Source organism: Microtus oregoni, unplaced genomic scaffold (assembly GCF_018167655.1).
Source record: "Microtus oregoni isolate MIOR12 unplaced genomic scaffold, Mior012 000030F_ref0000283, whole genome shotgun sequence".
Taxonomy (NCBI): domain Eukaryota; kingdom Metazoa; phylum Chordata; class Mammalia; order Rodentia; family Cricetidae; genus Microtus; species Microtus oregoni.
This window is the reverse complement of record NW_024543089.1, coordinates 29349002-29373327: the sequence shown is the minus strand read 5'-3', so window position 1 is coordinate 29373327 and position 24326 is coordinate 29349002. Positions and strand designations below refer to the sequence as shown.

The 24326-nt window shown below is 36.2% G+C and overlaps 1 protein-coding gene across 1 annotated transcript; it reads right to left on the bottom strand.

Annotated features, from left to right (window-relative positions):
* Positions 1-14153: 14153 nt before the first annotated feature.
* On the bottom strand, positions 14154-15071 carry LOC121465386 (olfactory receptor 5AC1-like). Its single transcript, XM_041678626.1, has one exon. The coding sequence runs from the start codon at positions 15069-15071 to the stop codon at positions 14154-14156; it is 918 nt and encodes a 305-aa protein (XP_041534560.1).
* Between the last annotated feature and the right edge of the window lie 9255 nt (positions 15072-24326).

Genomic DNA, 24326 nt, shown 5'->3' with positions numbered 1-24326 from the left:
GTCTGACACGGACAATCACTAAAATGAAAGAATCAATAAATACAGAAATCCAAAAATTATAAAATTGGTGATATCCTAGTCACTAGTATATTCCAAATGGATGTTTCTTATGCCAGGACTTTTAAAATGTTAGTCACTGTCTACTTTAATATGCATTAGAATTTCTGCATAATAAAAATTGAACCATTAATACACATAAAGTAATATGTGTATTTAGTGGAAAACCTTTTTGTTTTTGTTTTCTTTGTGGTGGTCAGGCATGGTTTTTCTGTGTAACTGCCCTGGTGGTCTTGGAAGTGACTCTGCAGACCAGGCTGGCCTTGAACTCACAGAGATCTGCTTGCCTCTACCTCCCAAGTGCTGGGATTAAAGTCATAAGCCACCACCATCCAGCTGTGGAAATATATTTAAATCTAATAAATGCAGTTTGTGTTTTTCATATTTAGAACTGCATGTCTCATGTAAAACTCACATGAATAAAGCAGGTTCCCCTCCCAAGAGCATAATCAGAAAGATCAGTTGAGTGTATTTGATGTTAAACTGAAGTTTAAAGATTAAATAATCAAGATATTTAGACATTGCATAATAGAGATGTGGGTAAGGGATTAGAAAAAAAAATCTCAGATTCTAACATAAAAAGAACAAATACATAAACAAATATGCATTGTCATACAGTAGGAAAGTGTAATTGATGTGACAGATAATGCTAGCACTGTCAGCTGGAATCTGGAAATACATAGAATGAAATTCCTACTGTGTACTCTGCATATACCTACAGGAAAATGAACACACACCACATCTCCTCATGTGTATTATTAGTATAAACTAAAAGACATCACAGTGCTCACTGAACATTAAGGTAAAGAAATTGATGTTTTCCCATATTACCTGTGAAATACTAATTGCAACAACCTTTGGGATACAACTTTATAAAATTCAATTTATTCAAATTAAATACACTTACTAATAAACCTACCATTCTTTTAGTTATACTTTAGGAATCTAAGCACTACTGTATAAAAACAGATATACAAAGAATATGCAATTCATTTTTTGCAAAGGAGCACATAAGAGAAACGGGCGGATATGTCTTGCTGCATTCAAAAATGAACTATTATCAGTAGTATTAAGAATTACCACAATGAATATTATCTCTGAAGACCAAATTATGCAGGAGTAAAATTTGCCATAAGCACACAAATAAGCTATGATTTTTAAAACATCCCCTTAATTTCAAAAATATGTATAAAACACATTATATTTATAATACTGGTTTTCTTGGTATGTGAGTACATACTAGGATGGAGAAAGAGAGATGGGAAAGAAGGAAAAACCAACTAGGAATTTTGTAAATGCAGACTCATATAAATAATATTTTACACAAAATTTTATCTATGTGTAGATTTGTATCAAACATATTAATGGCTTATAAACTTGAGCACAATGGAGCCCTGATACTGTCTTTTAAAAAAATATTTTGTGACATGAAAATTTAAAAGCAATAATTTAATTTTTTATAAATAAAATTAAATAGAAATATAGAAATAACCTCCAAGATATTTTCATATTTCTTTAGCTATTATAGGAAAAACATTTTGGCACTGAGAATATATATATATATATATATATATATATATATATATATATATATATATGTTTGTAATTCTCCCAACCATCTATGATTATATGTAGGGATTTTAGGGAAAGATTTTAGAAATCTTTCAACTTCAAAAATGTTCTCATTAAAATATTTCCTTTGTGAGTATCCATTTAGAATATAAATTTTATATTTCTTTTAAAATTGTATAAACAAAATGATTTTTTGATATTTTTAGTCACAGAAAAACTTCAAAAATTTTCATATGAAAAATAATTTAAAATAAAATGAATAAATAAAAGTATAAATACTGCTAGCCTATATGCAACTATCAGAACATTTTTATGTGTAAAATGTGCAGAAATTGGCTTTCGTATAACTTTAAAATGAAAACACATTTTCTTCTAAGAATTGAATATCAGTATAAGGAATGATTTTTGAGCTGCTGTTCTATCTAAAAGAAAATAAAACATTTGAGAACTTTTACTTTTAAACACATAGAGTCCTAAATATACATCAGGATAAAATGTAACATAAAAATTCCACCCTATGGTATTTGGCCAGATATAACTATTGCAACTGTCTTCAGTTATTATGATGTATAATTTAGCTTAGAATTAATAATTTTAACCTAACAGAATAATAATGCAATGATAATTATTTTGCTTAACAGTTGCATGAAGCACTTGGAGACAAGTGAAGTCTATGGCAGTTGCTTTCCTTAGCGTCACATGATTTGATGAATTTGAAGAAATTTTATTTCACTCAAGCGCTACCACTTAAGACACAATTTCTCATTCCAAAATATTATAAATAAGTAATATTTGTGGCATAATCATGTCTTAATTAAGAAAACCTTTAACACTACAAAATATTCTCTGAATACATTGAAATTTTCTTATCATTATTCATTTTTTACCTTCATTGTCTGATCAGTGAGAGCATTCTCAATGAGTGTTACTGATGCAGTACAATCCCAAAAGATATGTATTTTTCAGACTGCCATTCGTAGGTGTCTGTCTTCTTTTCCGTTGCTAATTTTTATAAAATCCTTTAAAAAATTTTAATTTCTTATGAAAATACTCTGTACAAATTACCAATTTGGAAATCTGCTTTCTCACCCAATTTCTGTGAAACATGAGGCACCTGGAAATGTGCTCATTTTCTGAGACTTATGTTAAATATATGGGGGAAAGTAGTATTATCTGTGAGCCAGGTTGCCCCTAGAAACTCCAAAATGAAGAGATTTAGCATCTTTTCTTTCATGGCAAACAGATTCTTTAAATCATCTTCAAATTCTCTTAATTTCCCAAGGCATTCCTAGCAGGATAAAGTCAATGTTGTTCCATGGGGCATTGAGAACAAATCATCACATCATACACAAAGCTAATACAATAAAAATGCATTGTGTCCTCAGAGTTCACAGGGGAGACTGTTTTATTTAAAAAATCACTGAACAAAAACTTAGAATAAGTTTATTTTCATTCCTCTTAGTCACAACTACCTAATTAACTTTATATTCATTTGGAAGTCCCAAGGATATTTTTTAAAAATCACATCCTAATCAATTGAATATCTCTCCATATTTACCCTCCAACCCCACTGTCCTTCCAGTATTCTGAGTACAGAAGGAGGATTACCAAGCAAGCTGATACACCAACCAAAGGAAGAGACACATTGTTGGTGTACTTTAACGTAACTCTGTTGTTTCAATAATGGCCAACTCATCTTGACTTGAATCATTTTATACCAGATCTTTCTATCATCACAATTCACTTCAGGCTCATTGCATTCATTTCCACTGCCCGTACAGACATATAATTCTCTAATAACACTGATACTCGTAACAGAGCCATCAAATTCTCACAAATGATCCTCAGAAAATTCACATTTTTTCACCACCATCCAGAACATTCACTCTTCCCACTGAAAATGTATAACTTCCTGTGAAGATGAATTGCAAAAAATTAATAAGCTTAATTATCCTCATCAACATTAGAAACACTGATCAAAAAATTTTGTCACCTAATCTACAAATTATTTACTACAATATTAATTGTGTTTTCAGTCAATCCAAATGTCTTTGTTGATTTACCGAGTGGGACTTATTTCCCCAACTTAGTTCTTTCTTAGTGGTACTTTAGTTCTCCATCTCACAATATACATTATTTCCAATTCTATCTATATGGGAAGTAGACAAAGACAAGATCTTCTGAGTAAACTGGGAGCATGGAGACCGTGGGAGAGCATAGAAGGGTAGCAGAGAAAAATGTATATCTCAATAAGAACAAATATCAAACAATACAAGAAAGCAATGTGAAAAGCAGAAAAAATATCCTTACTACACATAGTATTCAGAATCTACACTCTCTAGTTACTAAATCCAGCTCCACACTTGATTTACCTCAATGTTTTAGTCTTATCTAATTCAAGATCACTGTAGAAATAGACTAGAAGAGTCTAAATATGACTTGGGTTTTAGCAGAAATATATATGACAAATGTCACTCTCAATCTCTGGCTAAATTATTTCATATCAACAAAAGTAACCGTAGGTGAGGCTGTGTTTCTGAAACGAACTACCAAGAGTTTCTGTGATCAGATCATAGGGCAGGTTATTCTACTGTGTGGTTGTGTGTTTGTTTTTCCAGTCTCAGTCATCTGCTCCACTGTTCCTCTACACATAAAACACTCTCAACTGCCCCTGAATAAAGTCAAGTTCTCTTTTCCTTTCACAAACCTCTAGTCACATTGAGTAGGTCTCTAGATGTTGTGGGAGGTTGTTCTGTTTATGTGTTGCTTTTATTGGTTAACGAATAAAGAAATTGGCTTGACTTGATAGGAAAGAACTAGAATGTAGGGGAAACTAAGCTGAATGCTGAAAGAAGAAAGGCGGAGCCAGGGAGAAGCCATGTAGCCCCAATGGAGACAGGCGCTGGAACATTATCCAGTAAGCCACAGCCTCATGGCAATACACAGATTAATGGAGATTTAATTTAAGAAATGAGTTAGCCAACAATCACTTCCTATTGGCCAAACAGCATTGCAAACAATTTGGTTTCTGTTGATTATTACAGGGTTGAACGGCTGGGAACAAACAAGCAGCCTTCTACAACATCTAGGTGGGATCTTCCTTTTCTCTGATACTAGCTGTTGTTGTTTCTTTTTTATTACCATATTAGTTATGTGGCTTTGAGCAATGCCCGAAAGAAATACCAAAGAAAATCATTTGTTGAGGCTCATAATTTTAATCCATCCATTTTAGTAAGGAAGACAGGACAGTTGGCTCTGTCCATGTTACTTGGAATATGAAATGACAGGTTTCCATTTCTTATTTTCTTTCTGTAGTTTTTCTTTTTATTTTGAACTTATAATTACAACATTTTTTCCTTCCCTTTCCTCCTTCTAAAACCTTCTATATACCACTTCTCATACTCTTTCAAATTCACTGGATCTTCTTTCATTAATTTTTATTTCATGCATATGTGCAAATAAATTTCTAAATATAAATTATTGAGTCCATATAATGTTACTTATATGTATGCTTTAAAAGCTAACTGTTGACCACTGGACAGCAAATTGGTAAGCTCCTCCCTGACAAGGACCACCTTTCCCACTCCCAGCTTTTCTCAGTTACCCATAGGTTTTTTTCATTTGTGTGTGTTTCCTTTTTCTTACAATCTACAGAGAACATAATTATAGACTGTTCCCACTATTTAATAAATGGCCAAAATAATAAAAATAAAACATAGGGACCTATATGCTCTTTTATCACAATCAATAGAGTTTAAATTATTAAAATTCTCATTCTTCTTTTATGTGTATTATATACAGTTAAAACATAAAGATAAATGAAATTATTAACCCAAATTATTAACAGTTATTGTCTCAGTTCAGGTGAGAGAATAGAAAAAAGGAAAGGAGAAGAAATCAATGCTATTCAGTTTGTTCGATGAGTAAAATATGTATTATGTTGTGTGTGTGTGTGTGTGTATATATATATATATATATATATATATATATATATATATATATATGTAACATGTACAGGCCTGCATTGTTGGGGTTTCTGTCTGTCCAATTCCCATAGTCATTATGTCCCATCACACAGAGGTCTACATTGGTTATAGACTGATTGGCCCATTAGCTCAGGCTTCATATTAGCTCTTATAACTTACAGTAACCAATTATCCTTATCTATATTAGCCACATGGCTTGGTACCTTTTTCAGTGGGGCAGGTCACATCCTGATTTTTCAGTGTCTGGACAGGACTGCAGAAAGAGCTTCCTTCTTCCCAGAATACTCCTGTTCTCATTGCCCTGCCTCTACTTCCTGTCTGGTTGTCCCTCCTATACTTCTTGCCTGGTTACTGACCAATCAGTATGGTTGCTAAATGCTTGCAGCCATGCAGTCCATTACTGCACCTTACTATATGCCAGGGTTCATATTTTACTACACTCATTTCTTCATTTCTTCCAATATGAATAATTATCTTATCTCACAGCATTAATGAATAAGTATGCATGTATATAATAAGGCATTTTGAAAAAGAGGGGAAAAGAAACAAAACATGAGGGATGTAGAGCCTATACCAGTCATCTTTGGTATTCAGATAAGATTTCCAGTGTTTAGACTGGGACATCGACTTAGCCACAAAACCTTTGACCAACAGTTAATTCATCCTGCCTACAAGATGTGCTGGAGTAACAGTGGAGTGGAACTTGTGGAAGTAGCCAACCAATGACTCTTCCAAATTGAGGTACAAGCCATAGACATAGCCCTAACTCTGCTTGGATGACTAGGAACCAGTTGCTGGATAGCCCAGAGACATGGATAGAAACAAATAGGACTGGCCAAAAAAAAAAAAAGTAAAGAAATATTTTCTAATAACACTCTGCTATACTCATAGATTGGTGCCTAGCATAGTCATCATAAGAGAGTCTTCATCCAGCAAATGATAGCTGCAGATGTAGAATACTACATCCAAACATTAGGTGGAATTCAGGGGTTCTAACATAAGTGAGTAAAAGATATTAGGATCTAGAGAGTTTGAAGGTGGCCAGAGAACATGACCCAGCCCAAAGAATCAACTAAGCAGAGCTCATAGGGGCTCACAGAGACTAAAGAGACAATCAGCGACCATATAAGGGTCTGAGTTAGGGGTTAGCTAGTCTTTGTAGGGTGTCTCTATATGCGAATAGGCTTAGGTTGTAAACATTCAGAAGGCAGAAGCCACAGCTGATAGTATTTGCACGCAACACTTCCCAAGCACTCATTGAGACTCCGGAGGAAACATTTTCCATTTGTCTTGAACATAGCCCAATAGAGTAATATCTTTGCCAATTTCCCATGAGTCACTTATTCTTGGAGCCTTCAACAGATGGCACTCACATCAAATACACGTTTATTCAGGATTTCACTCTCTCAAGGCTTCTTTGTTCGCTACTGTAGCCAGCCCTTCTCTGTCCTGCCAACCGGCTCCCAAATCACAACATGGAGACTCATTAATTAATTACAAAAGCCAAGCAGATAGCTTAGGCTTCTTTCTTATTAGCTCTTACAAATTAAATTGACCCTTATCTTTTAATCTACATGCTTTTATGTGACTTAGTGATGGAGAAATCTACAGAGACAGCTGAACCTGTCTCTGCTCCTGGAAATCATGAACTCTAGATTCACGTGTGGAGCCTCCAAGTGACTGAACTAGGCTTCCATATGTCAGAGACAGTGGTGAAGCTTGGACTATCTGAGGGGCCCCTGGCAGTAGAACCAGCATCTATCCCTAGTACTTGAGCTAGTTGGTTGGGACCCATTCCCTATGGTGGGATACCATGCTCAGCCTTAATGCTGAGGGGAAGGCCTGGTTCTGCCCCAAGTTAATGTGCCAGCCCTTACCTGTTAGAATGTTAGGATGGGGGTGTAGTCTGGGGAGTTGACAAGTAAGGGTGGGAGGGAATACTGTGGTTGGAATGTAAAATGAAATTTAAAAATAAAGAAATAAAAAATAAAAAGGAAAAGAGAAGAAAATAATTCCCTAAGGCCAGGCACAGTTTGGGGGAAACAAGCAGATTTTACACAATATAGAGTAGGCATTGCCTGAAATCAACCCCCCCCCCCCCGTGCTTTTTAGGGAATATATATATATACCATTTTCCTTTATTTTATTTCTTTTCAAGGTGCTGTGTCCCAAGAACATATTTATCTGCTCTGAAACTGAAGGCGTAAGTCACAAACAATGCCACACCAATTTGGGATTATGATTATTAGGGTGGTATTTATTTAAAGGGGAAAAAACTTACAGATCACTGTCCCAGACAACAGCCCTCTACGCAACCAGGAAAGGAGTCTAGTCACCGGTGGAGCAGGAAGTGAAGACAGCGAGGAGAGGGAAGTGGCCACTATGTTAAAGGGAGAGAGACCACGCCCCAATGGGCTGGTATCTCAGCGGCAATAGGCTGGAGGAGTGGGAGGACCTCCCGCAACACCTCCCCCTTTTGTTTAAATAAGAGAGTTCTAAACCTACTATGAAATTACATACAATAAGTACAAATATCCTATTCTAACTAGCTTAGGTCTTGTATAATAAATAACTTGGCCAAGTCATGAGAGAAAGTAACTACATTTATATAGTCTTCAACCCCATCAAAGATCTGAGAAGGGAAATAATGTTACCTGGGTAATTAGGAAGTTCAGCAAAACAACTTCCAAAACATGCAACAAATCACAGAGACAACTAGCTACCTGGGCAATCACCCAAAGTCACATTAGCAGCGTTGAAGCGACCAACTTTGGCTAAGGCCTAACATAACTGACATACCATTTTCAAAGGCAAGCAACTTTTCAAAACTATCTTACCCTGTCTTGGCAGGATATGACAGTCCTGTTTTATCCATTGATGCATGCTCTGTACCTCTGTCAGTGGTTGAGGTATGGGCATTTCTTTGCCCAAAGGCCAGTTCTGCTAAAAAGAAAGGTTCCAGGTGGAGTGTCTTTGGTGCTCAACATTCTCTCTGGAATAGAGCGGTGTTGCCAGGAGCAATTGTGTCTCACTACCACAAAACTCTGAGTTAGATTAAAGGCCATTTTCTACAGCTCTTTGAAGAAGTTGAAGATTATCTATCTATACTTAGTATAATCTCTATATATCTAAAGAACCTGATTAGTCTAATTATAAATGACAAAGTTAGATGACTATTAGTCTACATAATTCTCAATATCTATCTAACTTAAAGACTAAGACAATAAACGACTGTGAAACAAATGAGGACAATGACCTCCAAAAATAAACAATGTACAAATATACATTGCAGTAGGTAAATATGTATCAATACACAAACATTATATAAGTATCTTAATCAGAGGTAGAAATGTACACTGCAATATGGTAAATATATACTATATATATATATCAATACAATATATGTCAATACATAAAAAATGTTTTAAACATAGGTAGAAACATGCATGCATACAATAGTCAATATAATTTAACTTTGTATCAATATACAAGAATCTATACCAATATATTTGTCTAAGGACAGTAACTCACAATTACAAATCTATTATCCCATCATCCTTCTTTTTTTTTTTAAAAAATATTCCCTGAGCTTATAATATTCCTCCCCCAACCCTCAATCGTATACTAATTATAATCCACCCCTAAATGATGTCCCTAAACCCAAGGGCAAACTTTACTGGAAGAGGGGACATCGTCCTCTAGAATTACTTCCAGCTGTCATAGGGGCAACGTTCTTTCTGGGGGATCCTGTGAAAGTAAAATGATGGTTAAATTTCAAGATCAATGTCTTTTAAAATTGCCAATAGTCTCTGAATGTTTTGTGCAGGTCTGGCCAAAATGTTGTATAAGATGTGCACCATTTCAGCTAACCAAGTTGGAACTGTCTTGTGCAGCTGGTACCCAAAGCAGGTCTTGTAGTGGCACTATCAGTATCATGACGTCATATCAACCAGGAGGAGTTGTTGTTATGGGGCCCCATTTTCTTCCTGGAAACTTCAAATGTCACTTCAGGAAAAACTCATTGTTCATTATGAAAAACTTAAACATTAATCATATATATATATATATATATATATATATATATATATATATATATATTCAGTGAAAACATGATAGATATATTCAATGAAAAGTATGATAGATATGAAGAAAAGCAAAGATGTTTTCTAAACTCATATTTCTTTCTGTCCCACATCATGGCTCTTGACATGAGACAGAAACTCCAGAAACTCTGGGTTTTTCTCTTACTAACAGGCTTGGAATTGGAGAGGGACTGAGCCAGAGTCCAACTTCAAAACCAGCTTTATAAATTTAGAAATATGGTTTAATATTACTTACACAACCCATTCAGTTTTCTTGATATTTCCTATTGGGCAGATATTTTCCCATCTGTCAGTATCCAAACATCCAGGGTCCCTTGAATTTCTCAAAGATGAGTGTTTTCCTGTGGAGATAAGAACAGAACCCTTCCCCCATTCTATATGTTTTTCTTACCACCTGTATGAATATCATCATTGTGGAATGTTAATCTGGGTATTCCATTGCTGTAGCAGGTCACGGCTGCATAAATTTATGGCAATATTGGCTACATATGGCCTTAGTCTTCCTATTTGCCCTTCGGGCCCTATGCATTTAACCCATCTTGTGCTTTGTTTTACACATGATAGGGTTCCAATTCCCAGGAACTGAACATCTACCTCTTGAAGAGGCCAATTCGGATGCCAAGATTCTGGGGTAATGATACTTACATCCGCACCTGTGTCTAATAAGCCTTCAATAAAAGTGCCATTTATACAGACTCTTAGCTTTGGTCTTTGATCATTAATAGAAGTCTGTCAAAATATACATTTACTCTGTCCTACTGGGTTTTTTGACTCATCCTCCACATGTAATTCATCATTTAGACCAGTATTATTTTTTACAGCAGAAATTGGAGCTTTTAATTTTCTTGGTGAGGCATGTTCTCCACTGTGACTGGGAATGACTGGGCCACTGTTGGCTTGGGGGCCTGCGAGAGGCCCCCCAAGGAGTTTCCCGATGATAGTGGATTGCCCCGTCTGTCTGTTGTTGACCTACATTCGTTGGACCAATGCTGGCCTTTACCACATCTCCTACATATACCTGAAGGCCGAGGTCTCCTATTTTTGTCATTCCCAGAAGAGATATTATTCCTAGAAATTCTTTGCTTGCAATCCCTTTGCAAATGTCCTAATTTACCAAAATTAAAACACCTGGCAGTTTGATGTCTCCTCATTGCTTTGGAAATCGCTTCTCCTACCCAAGATTCATCATTATAGCTAAACGTCTCAACATTCATCATATGCTGAATCCATTCATCCCTAGGTGCTGATCTAGACTTTAAAGGCCCAATTATCTTTTTGCATTCTATGTTTGCATTCTCAAAAGCTAGAGATTCAAGAAGTATTCGTCTAGCTTCTGGGTCTGTTACCCCTATGTCCAAAGCCTTAATTAATCTTTCCAAAAAGTCAATAAAGGGTTCTCTCTGTCCCTGCCTAATTCTGGTATATGATTCAACCCTTTTTTGCTGGATCTTGTATCCTATTCCAAGCATTTAAAGCTGCTTGGTGACATAGACACAGTACTTCATCTTCATAAAGAGCTTGGACCTGTGGATCAGCATATTCTCCTGCACCAAGAATTTGATCTTGGAAAACCTCAATACCTTTTGCTCTTCCTTGCTGTTCCATATGTTTGGATTCTTCTCTGAAATAAATTCCAAACATCAAGGAAGGTCCATTATCCAAAACTGCAGACACTAACTGATGGAAATCATGGGGGGTAGCTCTAGCATTAGAAGCCCAAGTCCTTATCATTTCCTTTACATATGCATTGTGCAAGCCAAAATTAACAACAGCTTGCTTAATTTCTTTCAGATCATTCATTGCTATTGGTGTCCATCTAGCTTCTCTGACTCCCTTTGAGCCTTTAGAAGTTGACGCTTTGTCAGAATTAAGTATAGCGTATGTCGCTAGAACCCTGGGTAAGCCAGTTCTAATAGCTGGTGGAGGCATTGTATCCTGTCCTTGTGCCTCCTTACTCTGTTCACCAGCTGCAATAATTTCTCCAATCTTTTCAAATCTTTTTATCATTGTCTCTCTTAAATCCTGAATCTCCTGACCTGTATATATTTCCAGTGATTTCAATGAGGTATCAATTTTTTGGTCCCCATTCTGCACCTGTGATTCCAAAGCTTTAATTTTTCCTTCAAAGATAACATGTCCTCCTTAAACTTTTCTTGTATATCATGTAGATTCCCATCTTGGAGGTACATTCTGTCTGTTACCTTATCAAAACTTTGTGATAAAGTCTGAAGGTCAAATTCAACAGCCTGAACCCTTTCAGGTAACTTTCTAATACCCTTGGATATGGAATCAATTTTGTCTGTCATAGTATCCACTTGTTCAGATAACCTCTGATTTTCAATAATTTTAATCCTGTCAATTAGTTGTTCATTATTAGTTCGTAAAGATTCTATCATTCTTAGTAGTGCCATATTCTTCTGTTCATTATTAGTTTGTAAAGATTCTATCGTTCTTAAGAGTGCCATATTCTTCTGTTCATTATTAGTACGTAAAGATTCAATCATTCTTAGGAGTGCCATATTCTTCTTTAATGATAGAATATGGAAAAGAAAACTGAAGCCTAGTAACAAGCAAATTAAGGTATCCCCATAATCATATAAACCTTGTATGATATAATTCATTGTATTAGTAAATATAAATTTACTAATCCATTGTATTAGTGAAAACAAAGCAGTAAAATTTGCGTTAGAAATGAAAACTGCCATATTACCTACTATCCAGCAGGTGGCGCTGTTGCAGAGTTGCGATGAAAACATGGTCCTGTTTCAGTGCCTTAGTAGATGTTAAAAACTGGAAAATGCAAGTTTCTCAGCAAAGTAAATGTAATTGAATCAATTCCAGAGACCGAACCAGAAACCCAGAATCCAGGGGTAGAGAAGAGCAATCTGGAAGCCGCTTATGCCTCCACGTGACAGACTCACCCTGAGGGATTGCAGCTTTCAGCAACCTTGTGCTCTGGTTCACGCCACTTAAGAGCTGTGCTTGCAAGGGAGATTTAAAAATGACTCAGAAAAGAGCAAACCACGCAGGCAGAGACTATGCGGGCCTGTGGAGTTTAAATCCATGTGGGGAGGCCAAGGCCACCACTGCAAGGCACAGGCAGCAGCTGAGGAAGGAAGGGCTCCCGCCAAGCCGAACTTGCGGCCACCAAGCTGAACTCGCGGCTGAGAGCGGGGAAAGGAGAGGTTCTAAAACCAAGCGTTGGGAGCCAAAATGAAGGCGTAAGTCACAAACAATGCCACACCAATTTGGGATTATGATTATTAGGGTGGTATTTATTTAAAGGGGAAAAAACTTACAGATCACTGTCCCAGGCAACAGCCCTCTATGCAACCAGGAAAGGAGTGGAAGTGAAGAGAGCGAGGAGAGGTAAGTGGCCGCTTTTTTAAAGGGAGAGAGACCACGCCCCAATGGGCTGGTATCTCAGCAGCGATAGGCTGGAGGAGTGGGAGGACCTCCCGCAACATGAAACATCAATCATTTATTCAAATTAAATGTCTATATACAAATTCAACGGCCCTCATCTTAAACCCTATTATCCCTTGATGATATCATCATCAACCCAGATTATTCTCATTTTGTTTCTAGTTGTTAAGAGTGAATTGCAAATAGTTATCATGTAAACTGCTATCCTTTTAATTTATAATGTGGAATAGCTGAACCTAGTTAACTAAAATATATTTTTAGATGGCCTTAAGAGTTATTTTTTATAATGAACTCAGATTTCTAAACACTATGAAAACTATTGCTTTTGACTCTCTGTCTATTGAAACTGTCAAATTCTCAAATTTTCATAAGTTCTTGTCATCTCCTTGGTACATTACAGTAAAAAAATGATAATTTATGTGTTATCCGACCTTCTGCCATCATACTGAGCTACAAAACATTCTGAGTAACTACTCTGTGCTGAAATGGCAGAGTGGTACCTCATACAGTGAACCTGGGTTTGTTGTTTTTGTTTGTGTTTTGTTCTTGTTATATGATAAATTTAAAAAAAAAACACTTGGAACTTGTGACAAATGGTTATTTATTTTTCCCTGACATTTGTATTATTTTTTTCACTTATTTTACTTATCAACCACAGTTTCCCTTCCCTTCTCTCTTTCTGTTCCCTCTCCCAATCTCCCATTAACTCCCCCATTCCTCCTTCAGAAAGTGGCAGGCCTCCCATGGAAATCAACAAAACATGGCATATCAAGTTAATGCAAGACCAAGCTCCTCCTGCATCAAGGTTGAGCAAGGGAATCCAGAACAGGGAATAGGTTCCAAAAAGCCAGCTCATGCACCAGGAACAGGTTCTGATCCCAGTGCCAAGGTCCCACAAACAGACCAAACTACACAACTGTCACCCATATGCAGAGGGCCTAGTTTGGTATCATGCAGGTTTCCTGTTGGTCCAGAGACTGTGAGTTCCCACTAGCTCTGTCAGCTGTGTTTATTTCTTTTTTAGTCTTCTCAGGGCTCCCAGAACCTCTTTATTCCTCAGACTATACATAAATGGATTTAGCAAGGGGATTATTATTGTGTAAAATAAAGAATACAGTTTTTCCTTATCTTCAGCTGGTCCAGACCCAGGACATATATAAATGAGGAAGAGATTTCCATAGAACAAAGAGACAGATAGCAGATGGGCACTGCAGGTGGAGAAGGCTTTGCTTCTGCCCTTCACAGACTTCTTTCTCAGGATGGCAAAGAGCACATGGATATAAGAGACCACAATGTTTGCAAATGTGAAGATTTGTATAAAGAGTGAGCAGATGAAAACCACCAGCATATTAAGTGTAGGATCAATGCAAGAAATTGTGAATAACTGAACAATTTCACAGTAGAAATAATGTATAGCATTGGACCTGCAGAAAGTGAATCTGATTAACAGCCCCACATGAATTGTTGAATTCAGGACACCTATAAAATATGTAACAACTGTCAACCGAGTACAGAGCTTATTGTACATCACCACTGGATAAAGCAGGGGGTTGCATATGGCAACATAGCGGTCCATCACTAGCAGGAAACATTCTGTGGTTGCACAGGAGCAGAAAAAGTAAAATTGGGCAAAGCACTTAATCAGGGATATCTCCTGATCTATAGATAGGAAATTAACAAGCATCTTGGGGTTCAAAGAGGATGAAGTCCATGCATCATCAAAAGCTAAACTGCTGAGGAATAAGTACATGGGTGTGGTATGAAGGTGAGAGTCCTTCCAGATGAAAGCAATCAGTCCAAGGCTGCCCACCATGATGATGAGGTAGATGACGAGGAACACCAGGAAGAGTGGCTCCTGCAACTCTGGACGCTCCGTGAGTCCTGTGAGGACAAACTCAGTCACCAGAGTCTGGTTTCTTTCTGCCATATCAGACCTGGACAATCTCTAAGGTGAAAAGGTGAGAACAACCAGGTAGAATTATAAGATGGGGAGACGTTTGTGTCACTAATATAGTCCTATATGATGCTTCTGTACTAGTTTTAAATATTTACTTTCATTTTTTATTTAAATAATCAGTTAAAAATTCCTATAATAAGAAAGTAAATATAAACTATATAAAAATTTAATGCAAATTCTTTGCTTTTCAGTTTAGCAAGGTTTTATAAACCTTGACATGAAAAATCAGTTTCCAGTCCTAAGGTTAATATAAGGAGTAAGAACAGTCAAACATACTTAATAAATAGTGAACTAAGTTAAAGGCTTAATGAACAAAACATTAGGAAAAAGCATAAGTAGACAGAATAGAGAGATAAAAATAAGTCCTAGAATGTATATGACTGATATGAACCCAAAACAATGATTGTAACTGCCAGTTATATGTCTGGAAATAATAAATTAGACTCCACCCTCACATCAAACTTAGAAAGTAACACATATCAAAGAAAGAGCAGCTTATCTCTATTATCCAAGGAAACAACTTATCATAAAACAAACAGCAGCAACAAAAACAAGCAGTATTTTAAAAACAAACAACATATAATAAATTTGAGAAATATATTTTAATGTATGAATGAAAGTAATATGAAGATTTATGTCTGTATTCTAACCACAGTGAAATGAAAGATGGTCAATTTGAGTATACAACTTACATACACACACATACATACTCACATATATCCCTATTTATACATAACATTATCAGAAATTAAAATGCATAATATATTCAATATAAATGGAGATGATGAAAATAGTATTTTCATATACTAATTATGGAAAAGTAATTGCTACAGGTTTTCTGAAAACAATTTTATAAAATCCCATTTTAAATGCAAATATGTCTGATATATTCTCCTTTTATTTTACCCTAGAAATAAAAGCATAAACACACAAGAATTAATCTGTGTGTGCGGTGTGTGTGTGTGCATGTAATATATAATTCTTTGTTTTTTAAGGTGGGAAGGGAAAAACATATCCAGAATAAAGTAGTGGGAGAAATTAATAACATAGACTAAAATTTGGTGCTGAAAGAAGAAACAGAAACAAAATTTGAGATTTTTAGACAGTATCAAATCTTGAGTGATATGTAGATAAATAAAAATAATTACAATCTCTTTATTGTCACACCGCTAATAATTTTGTGTAAAACGTATCATTTAAAACTATATTTTGCATGTTGGTAAAAAATGCTAAATTCACTATAGTGTCTTTGGGGGTTTTGTTTTGTGAGGGGAGATAGAGGAAAGGAAGGGGTGGAGAAGAAACAAGTAATAAATCCCAGTGAGAGTTCTAGCAGGAAAGAATCCCATAAAGCTTAAATCATTTCACAAACAACAAAAAAATGGTAAGCATGCAAATGTATAACTTGCATGTAGATACCTGAAAGAAGGGCCTTTACAAGTTAGTGGTGTAGAACAGTGACTTCTGATTGCTGCCTTTTATAAAGGTATTTCTATACTGAAAATTCCATGTAAAACGAGGAGCACTTCATCTTTAATTTTAGAATTAAAACTCAGCTAAATTCAGAAATAAACCTAGGAAAATAAATATATTTGCTTACCAATGGTTCTCAACCTTCCTAATTCTGTGACTCTTAACTACAGTTCCTTATTTCGTGGTGATTCCTAACTATATAATTATTTTTGTTGTTACTTCTTAACTGTAATCTTGCTACTATAATAAATCATAATGTAAACAGCTATGTTTTCCTATGATTTTAGGTGGAATCATAATCCGCAAGTTGAGAACCAAGGATTTAAATATTTTAAGTGGGGAAAATTTTTAGCATGGAAAGTAGATACTTTAAAAAAAAAACCTTAAACTTACCTCTAATTAATAAAGAATCTGTTAGATTGGCAAAAAGAAAAAGAAAAGAAAAACATACAAAAAAAAGAAAGTTGTTTTTTGCCCAGCAATTCTCTGATAAAGCTTATTCCTGTGCTCTTAATTTCTGACCCTGTCATGAAAGGACATATAAAGTTAAATTAAATTGAGACTTTTATGATTGACAGTTTCTTAAAGAATGTTCAGTTTTCAGATTAAATTTTTAAGGTATAATACATATAAGAATACATGTTGTTATGTTTCCATATGTTGAAAGCATAAATAATTTGATAAGAATAGTTAATACTTGAAGACCATAAAATTCTAGTTATAACAGTATATTATGTTCATCTAATTTTAAATTATCAGCTTTGAGAATAAATCTCAGCATGGAGAATGAACAAGTTATGTCTTTACTGAAAATACAAGATTGGGAGCAAATTGGAATTCTTTCAAATAGCCACAAGAACTCTCTTATGCAAAAGAGTGATGGAGGAAGGTCATTGGCTAATAAAGAAACTGCCTTGGCCCATTTGATAGGCCAGCCTTTAGGTGGGTGGAGTAAACAGAACAGAATGCTGGGAGGAAGAGGAAGTGAGCTCAGACACCATGCTCCCCTCTCCCAGACAGACACGATGAGGCTCTGACCCAGGATGGACATAGGCTAGAATCTTCCCGGTAAATGCACCTCGGTGCTACACACATTAATAGAAATGGGCCAGGCAGTATTTAAATGAATACAATTTGTGTGTTGTTATTTTGGGGCATAAGCTAGCCAAGTGGCTGGGAGCAGGGCAGCAGGAATGCAACCCGCAGCTCGTACAACAGAATGGCGACCAACATGGTAGCAGCAATTTCTTGGGTCTGCTCTGCTTGCTAGAGGCAAGCAAGCACTCTCATCTAAAAGAGGCTTTCTGACTCAGCTTTAGCTGCAAAACCCTGCAGCTCTTAAGAGGTCCTGCCATGAAACACTTAAATGGTGGTAATAAAAGCCGACTGAATGCTTGTTTGTTTTCAGCCGTAGCAAGAAAAAAGTTGTGCTGTTTTAAAATGCCAGTTTTCTGGGCCATCCTGCCAGGGCGAACTCAGACTCAAGCAGGTAGTCTGAATGTGGTCTGTGAGCAGAATGCTGCAGTTTGCTTGCTGGCAGGGACCTTAAAACACCATAGAGTTGTGGCGGTAAATGTGGCTATGACAGGCACCTCCGCCATGAGGCTGGAAAGCTAAGGAATGGGCTGGATCTAGCTGCCAAAGCCACGGCTTTAATCCTACCCATATTGCTCTGTAATTTAAAGGCTAGTGTATTCAGAAAAAGAGAGATACAGTAAAGAGAGAATCAAAAACAAAGAAAACCTCTAAATGATTTACAGTGTGTTGAAAATATATGCAGACTAAAAGTTAAAGTTCTTAAAGTAAAAAACAAAAAAAAGGAAGAAAGAGAGTAGTTGGGTGTGGTAGGACTCACCATTGATCCCAACACTTGGAAGGCAAAGGGAGATTGACCTCTGTGACTTCAAGGTGTGGTAGCACACGCCTTTAATCCCAATGCCTGGGAGGCAGAGACAGGTGGACCTCTGAGAGTTCAAGGACAGCCTGGCCTTCAGAGTTATTCCAGGACAAAGATATACAGAAAACCTGTCTCAAAAGTAAAAATAAACAAAATAGAGTTAAAATAAATGCGTACAAAAATGGAAAATAAACAGAGAATTTTGATACTGTATGCTATTATGCTCTCTTTGAATTGTTTGAATGCTGAGGAAGGAGCAACAGCTGCTAAAAGATATTTGTTTATAAATGCTGCTGAAATAATACAACATAGATATTTTGAAAATACCTTGACTTCAGAATTTGGATCTAAGTATATGATACTTTGGAAAAGAGATTCTTCTTTTGTTTTCACAAAGGATGAGACCCTGTGGATTGCTTCTATTCCAATATGGTATGATAGACCACGCCCTCCTGAAAGGTTGCTGTGAACACCCTTAAAAAACTACTTCACTCGACTGCTGACTGAGATAAATCTAGTAGACAGATTATACCATTAAAGACCTGAATAACAGCACCCCCATTCAGTCGGAAGCAGTTTGGAGAGAAAAAACTATTCCCGTGTTCCCAAATACTGTTTATAAATGTTCTTTTACATTTAAAGGGGGATATGATGTAGATTTGAATAATTAGCATTGGTATGGATTTTAAGGTCAATTTTGTTATATGTATATGTATTTCTGATCTTGATTAAGGTATTCTGATTGTGTAGTTCATTTAAAAATGTAATGTATATAGGTTGTTAATGGATAGTCATCTATAATAGTTAAGTTTGTAGTCATGTTAGATTTTCTAGATGTACATAGATATATTTTAGATAGACATTCTTCATATCTTTCAAAGACTACAGAATAGGACATTTAATGTTTTAATAACTTAGGACTTTTCATGACAATGAGACATCTGCTCCTGGCAGCACCAATATACTTCAAGTAGAAGATGGGTATCAAAGAGGTTCCTTATGGAGTTTGATAGCCATTTGGGCAAGAAACTGCTCTTGCCTAGACTATGGCATAAACTGGACACAGAGAACCTGCAGAGAGAGGACTACCAAACTTGCCTAAAGGTGAGATGATCTTTCAAGGTTCCTGATTCGTGAAAAAGTCTGTGAGATATTCTGAAGGACACAGCAGATAGTGACTGAACTGCCTTTGAAATTTCCTGCTTCATGGAAATGTCTCTGGATACTATGGGCCTGAAGGCCAAAGATGGATGCCCCAGCAGTATAAAAGAACTTTGGGTGACTGTACAGGAAGTGAGATGTCTCTGTCATTTCTAGAGTTTTGAAAGTTGCTTATTTCTTGTTTAATTATGTAATATTTTATCCTTCTGGAGTCTTTGATGGAGTTAAAAAATATATAGATAGTTATAGTTTTCCTTAGTTATGATAAAAGATAAAGTAGATGTAAATATTGTAACTGTAATTCTTGCTTTGTTATAAGTAATTTTGCTATGTTAAAGTGATAGCCTTTCCTTTTTGTTTAAACAGAAAAAGGGGAAATGATGGAGGAAGGTCATTGGCTAATAAAGAAACTGCCTTGGCCCATTTGATAGGCCAGCCTTTAGGTGGGTGGAGTAAACAGAACAGAATGCTGGGAGGAAGAGGAAGTGAGCTCAGACACCATGCTCCCCTCTCCCGGGCAGACGCAATGAAGCTCTGACCCAGGATGGACATAGGCTAGAATCTTCCCCGTAAGCGCACCTTGGTGCTACACACATTAATAGAAATGGGCCAGGCAGTGTTTAAATGAATACAACTTGTGTGTTGTTATTTTGGGGCATAAGCTAGCGAAGTGGCTGGGAGCAGGGCAGCAGGAATGCAACTCGCAGCTCATACAACAAAAGAGTATCAAATACTGATTAAAATTATAACTGACTAGATATATATCATCTAAGATTCAAGATTATTCATATCATCAGACTACTAATATTTTCAGTTTCAGATCATGCAGTATTATTTGATGGAAATACTCATGAATTTATATATAAAATATACTAGAGGGAAATGAATCGCCTTTCAAAGCTCAATTAATTAGTGCAAACTTCTTAACGATGCTTTCTCTTCCACCATGAATTGTAAATGGAGCATCAGCAAATGAGCATCAATTTCTATGCCTGAAATTTTTTTGTTCTCTAACAAAAAATGCAACTTTATATCAGTGAAAATTATGAAAATATGTTCACTCTCACCCAATCACTGCAAAACATTAGAAAACTGGAACCATGCTCATTTTCTGGAAATACCATGCAAAGTACAGGATAAGACAGTGTTATTTGTGCACAGATTTTCCTCAGGAACTCCAAACTAGAGAAGGATAGCATTTCTTTCACCTACTGTTAAATCGCCCTCTAAACAATGTTGACGTTCCCTGAGTATTTTGAAGAGACTCCCAATAGGACAATGTCAGCATTGTTCAATTGGCATTGTCAAGAATCATTAAATAATCCACACAAAGTTACAATTAAGAGTGTGCATGTGTCCTCTGATACTCTGTAGGGGCTTACTTAGCAGTTATGATGAACAGTGTTTGCAGTGAGTTTGTTTTCCTTCCTGTTATTCTCTATAATTGAGCACAATTGAAATTGCCTAATTAACTTTACTTTCATTGGAAAATCCCAAAGGCACTTGAAATTAAACAAGTTCAATCCTGAAATGGTCTTTCTCTACCCCTTTCCTAAGTCTAATTTTCTTCCTGTGTTCTTCTTAGGAAATTCACTCTTCTAGATTTTATTAACTGAAGACTATATTATATCCATAGATTTCTTTGCTTGTCCATGATTAATTTCAACTTAGAAAATTATTCATACCTTGTTTGTACTTACATACATTGTGTCTTACAATTGAGTTTTCAAATACAGTTTCCACACTGATTGATACTTATAAAATATACTACCTTTCACCACCACTTCAAAGGCAGACTCCCTTCATAGGATTTATGATTCTCCTTGTTCCTAACATAGCATCTAGTATTCTCAATTATCCTAGACCCCACATTGAGAAATAGGCATAATAATTAACTAAATACAGTTAAAGGATTTGACATCATAGCTGTATATCATTTTACTACACCATTAATTGTTTCATAGTTCTTGCATAATATCTTACTGGATTGAAAAGATGCTCAGCTATTATTTATGTAAAATACAATGTTTGTGTTTCTAACTGAAGGAAAATTCAACCCCACCACTTCAGAATCCAAAGGATTACATTTTACCACTCAAACTTTTTTTTTTCAATTTGGCTTTCTGAAGTGTCTATTTTCTCATCTGGATAAAGCCAGAAGGCAGTACTTGACCATAGGTTTTGTACATAAAATTAAACTGGCTAGAAATTTAAGTGGTTTATGTTACTCTCAATTAAAAACTAAACAATCTGACTATATATAATTATATATTTCTAAAAGGGAAAATATGGATACTAACCAGATAATAGTTTTTCTATTATGTTTCCTCTGCCATTTTCCTATTATCCTGTTTTCTTTCTTACAATACACTCCCAAGTCCTTAAATATACAAAATACTAAAGGTTCCAAGTGAAACTATTTTCTAATAATAATTATTGGCATCCTCCTTCCTTTAGATATCAAATGCATATTATTTGTCTTATGTTTGATGTGGGATTTCCCTCTGTATTCTGTAAATACCAGTGGTTAATAAAGAAATTGTCTTGGGCCTGCACAGAGAACAGAGGTAAACTGAATGTTGGGAAAAGGAAGGCAGAGTTTAGAGAAAAGCCATGAAGCCCCACCAGAGATAGATGACAGAATTTGACCAGATAAGCCATGGCCTCATGGTGATGCACAGATAACTAGAAATGGGTTAAATTAATATGTAAAAGTTAGCCATTAAGTAACTAGAGGTAATGGTCCAAGCAATGATTTAATTAATACAGTTTCTGTGTGATTATTTTGATTCTAGGCAACCAGGACAAACAAGCAGCCCTCCTCCTACATATGTTTTTTATTATAGTCCCCAATTATGATATCTATAGAACTTACTGTCATTATAAAGTATATAAATGTATAAAAGTATCCAAATTATGGTTGAGGTGTGTTTCTTGTAAACAGCAGAATGCTGGATCCTGTTTTTGTATTCAGTCTCTTAGTCTGTGCCTTTTTATAGGTGAATTGAGTCCATTGATATTAAGTGATATTAATGACCAGTGGTTGTTAACTCTGGTCATTTTTTTTGGTAGAGGAGTTTGTGTGTTTCCCTTCTTTGAGTTGTGCTGGTGAAAGATTGCTAGATGTCTGAGTTATTGTGGGCATTGTTGGACTCCTTAGTTTGTGATTTTCCTTCTATTACTTTCTGTAAGTCTGGATTTGTGGCTACGTATTGTTTAAATTTGCTTTTATTCTGGAATATTTTGTTTTCTCCATTGATAGTAAATAAAAGCTTGGCTCGGTATAGTAGCCTAGGCTTGCATCCATGGTCTCTTAGTTTCTGAAGTACTTTTATCAAGGACCTTCTGGCTTTCATGGTTTCCATAGAGAAGTCAGGTGTAAGTCTGATAGGTTTACCTTTATATGTAACTTGGCCTTTTTCCTTTGCAGCTCTTAATATTCTTTCTTTATTCTGTATGCTTTCTGTTTTGATTATTATATGGCAAGGGGATTTTTTTTGATCCAGTCTATTCGGTGTTCTGTATGCTTCTTGAACCTTCATAGAAATATCTTTCTTTAGGTTGGGAAAGTTTTCTTCTAATTGTATTGAATATATTTTTTGGGCCTTTGAGCTGTAATTCTTCTCCTTCATCTACCCCTATTATTCTTAGGTTTGGTCTTTTTTATTGTGTCCCAGATTTCCTGAATGTTTTGTGATGAGAATTTGTTGGATTTGCTGTTTTCTTTGATCAGTGCATTTATTTTCTCTATGGTGTCTTCAGAATCTGAGATTCTTTCTTCTCTCTCTTGTATTCTGTTGGTTATGCTTGTTTCTGTAGTCTCTGTAAATTTACCTAGATTTTCCATATCCAGCCCGCCCTCAGTGTGTTTTGTTCATTTCCTCCATTTCAGTTTTCAGGTCTTGAACTGTTTCCATTATCTGATTGTTTTTTTCTTAGTTTCCTAGGATATCATATATGGATTTACTCATTTCTTCAAAGTTTTTGATATTCTTCTCATCCATTTCTTTAAGGGAGTTTTTCATCTCCTGTTTAAGGGGCTCTATCACTTTTATAAGGTCAATTTTTTCTACTTCTTGATTAGGGTGTTCAAGTCCTCCTGTTGTAAGTTCGCTGGGTTCTGGGCTTTTCATGTGGTTTTTCAGATTGTTGGAGGAATTTGTGCATTGGTGCCTGCCCATCTCTTCCTCTGAATGCTCCCCTATGGATCATCTGATATAGGATCAGGTCCCCTTGCTGGCCAGGGACCTCGCAAACAAAAGGCCTACCTTGCTGGAGGCAGGCTACTGAAACAAAGGAACTCCCACACGGTTGCACTCACCACCCAGTCCCAGCGCCCAAAGGGCTGAGCTGGGGGATCTTATGGCCCCAAAGAAGAGAGAAAGAAGGGAGGGGTTTTCTGGGTGCAAGCTGGGATGGGATATGAAGAGGGAGACAGTAGCAGGGGAGAGTAGCCCCTGCAGAATAACCAGGAAGGATATGGGGTTGACGAATGTCTGTGCTCCATCTCCCAGGCTACTGCCATGGGTCAGGAACTCACCCCTCTGATGGATCTTCTGGTACAGGATCAGAGCCCCTAGCTGGCCAGAGACCTTGCAGACAAAAGCTATACTCCTTAATGTGTTTCCTTGAAAAGAAATTCATATTCAACATTGCTTGGGTAAATACTAAGAAAGAGAGACTAGATAGCCCAG

Coding starts and splice junctions, on each gene's coding strand:
- LOC121465386 (XM_041678626.1), bottom strand. CDS start 15,071: ATGGCAGAAAGAAACCAGACTCTGGTGACTGAGTTTGTCCTCACAGGA.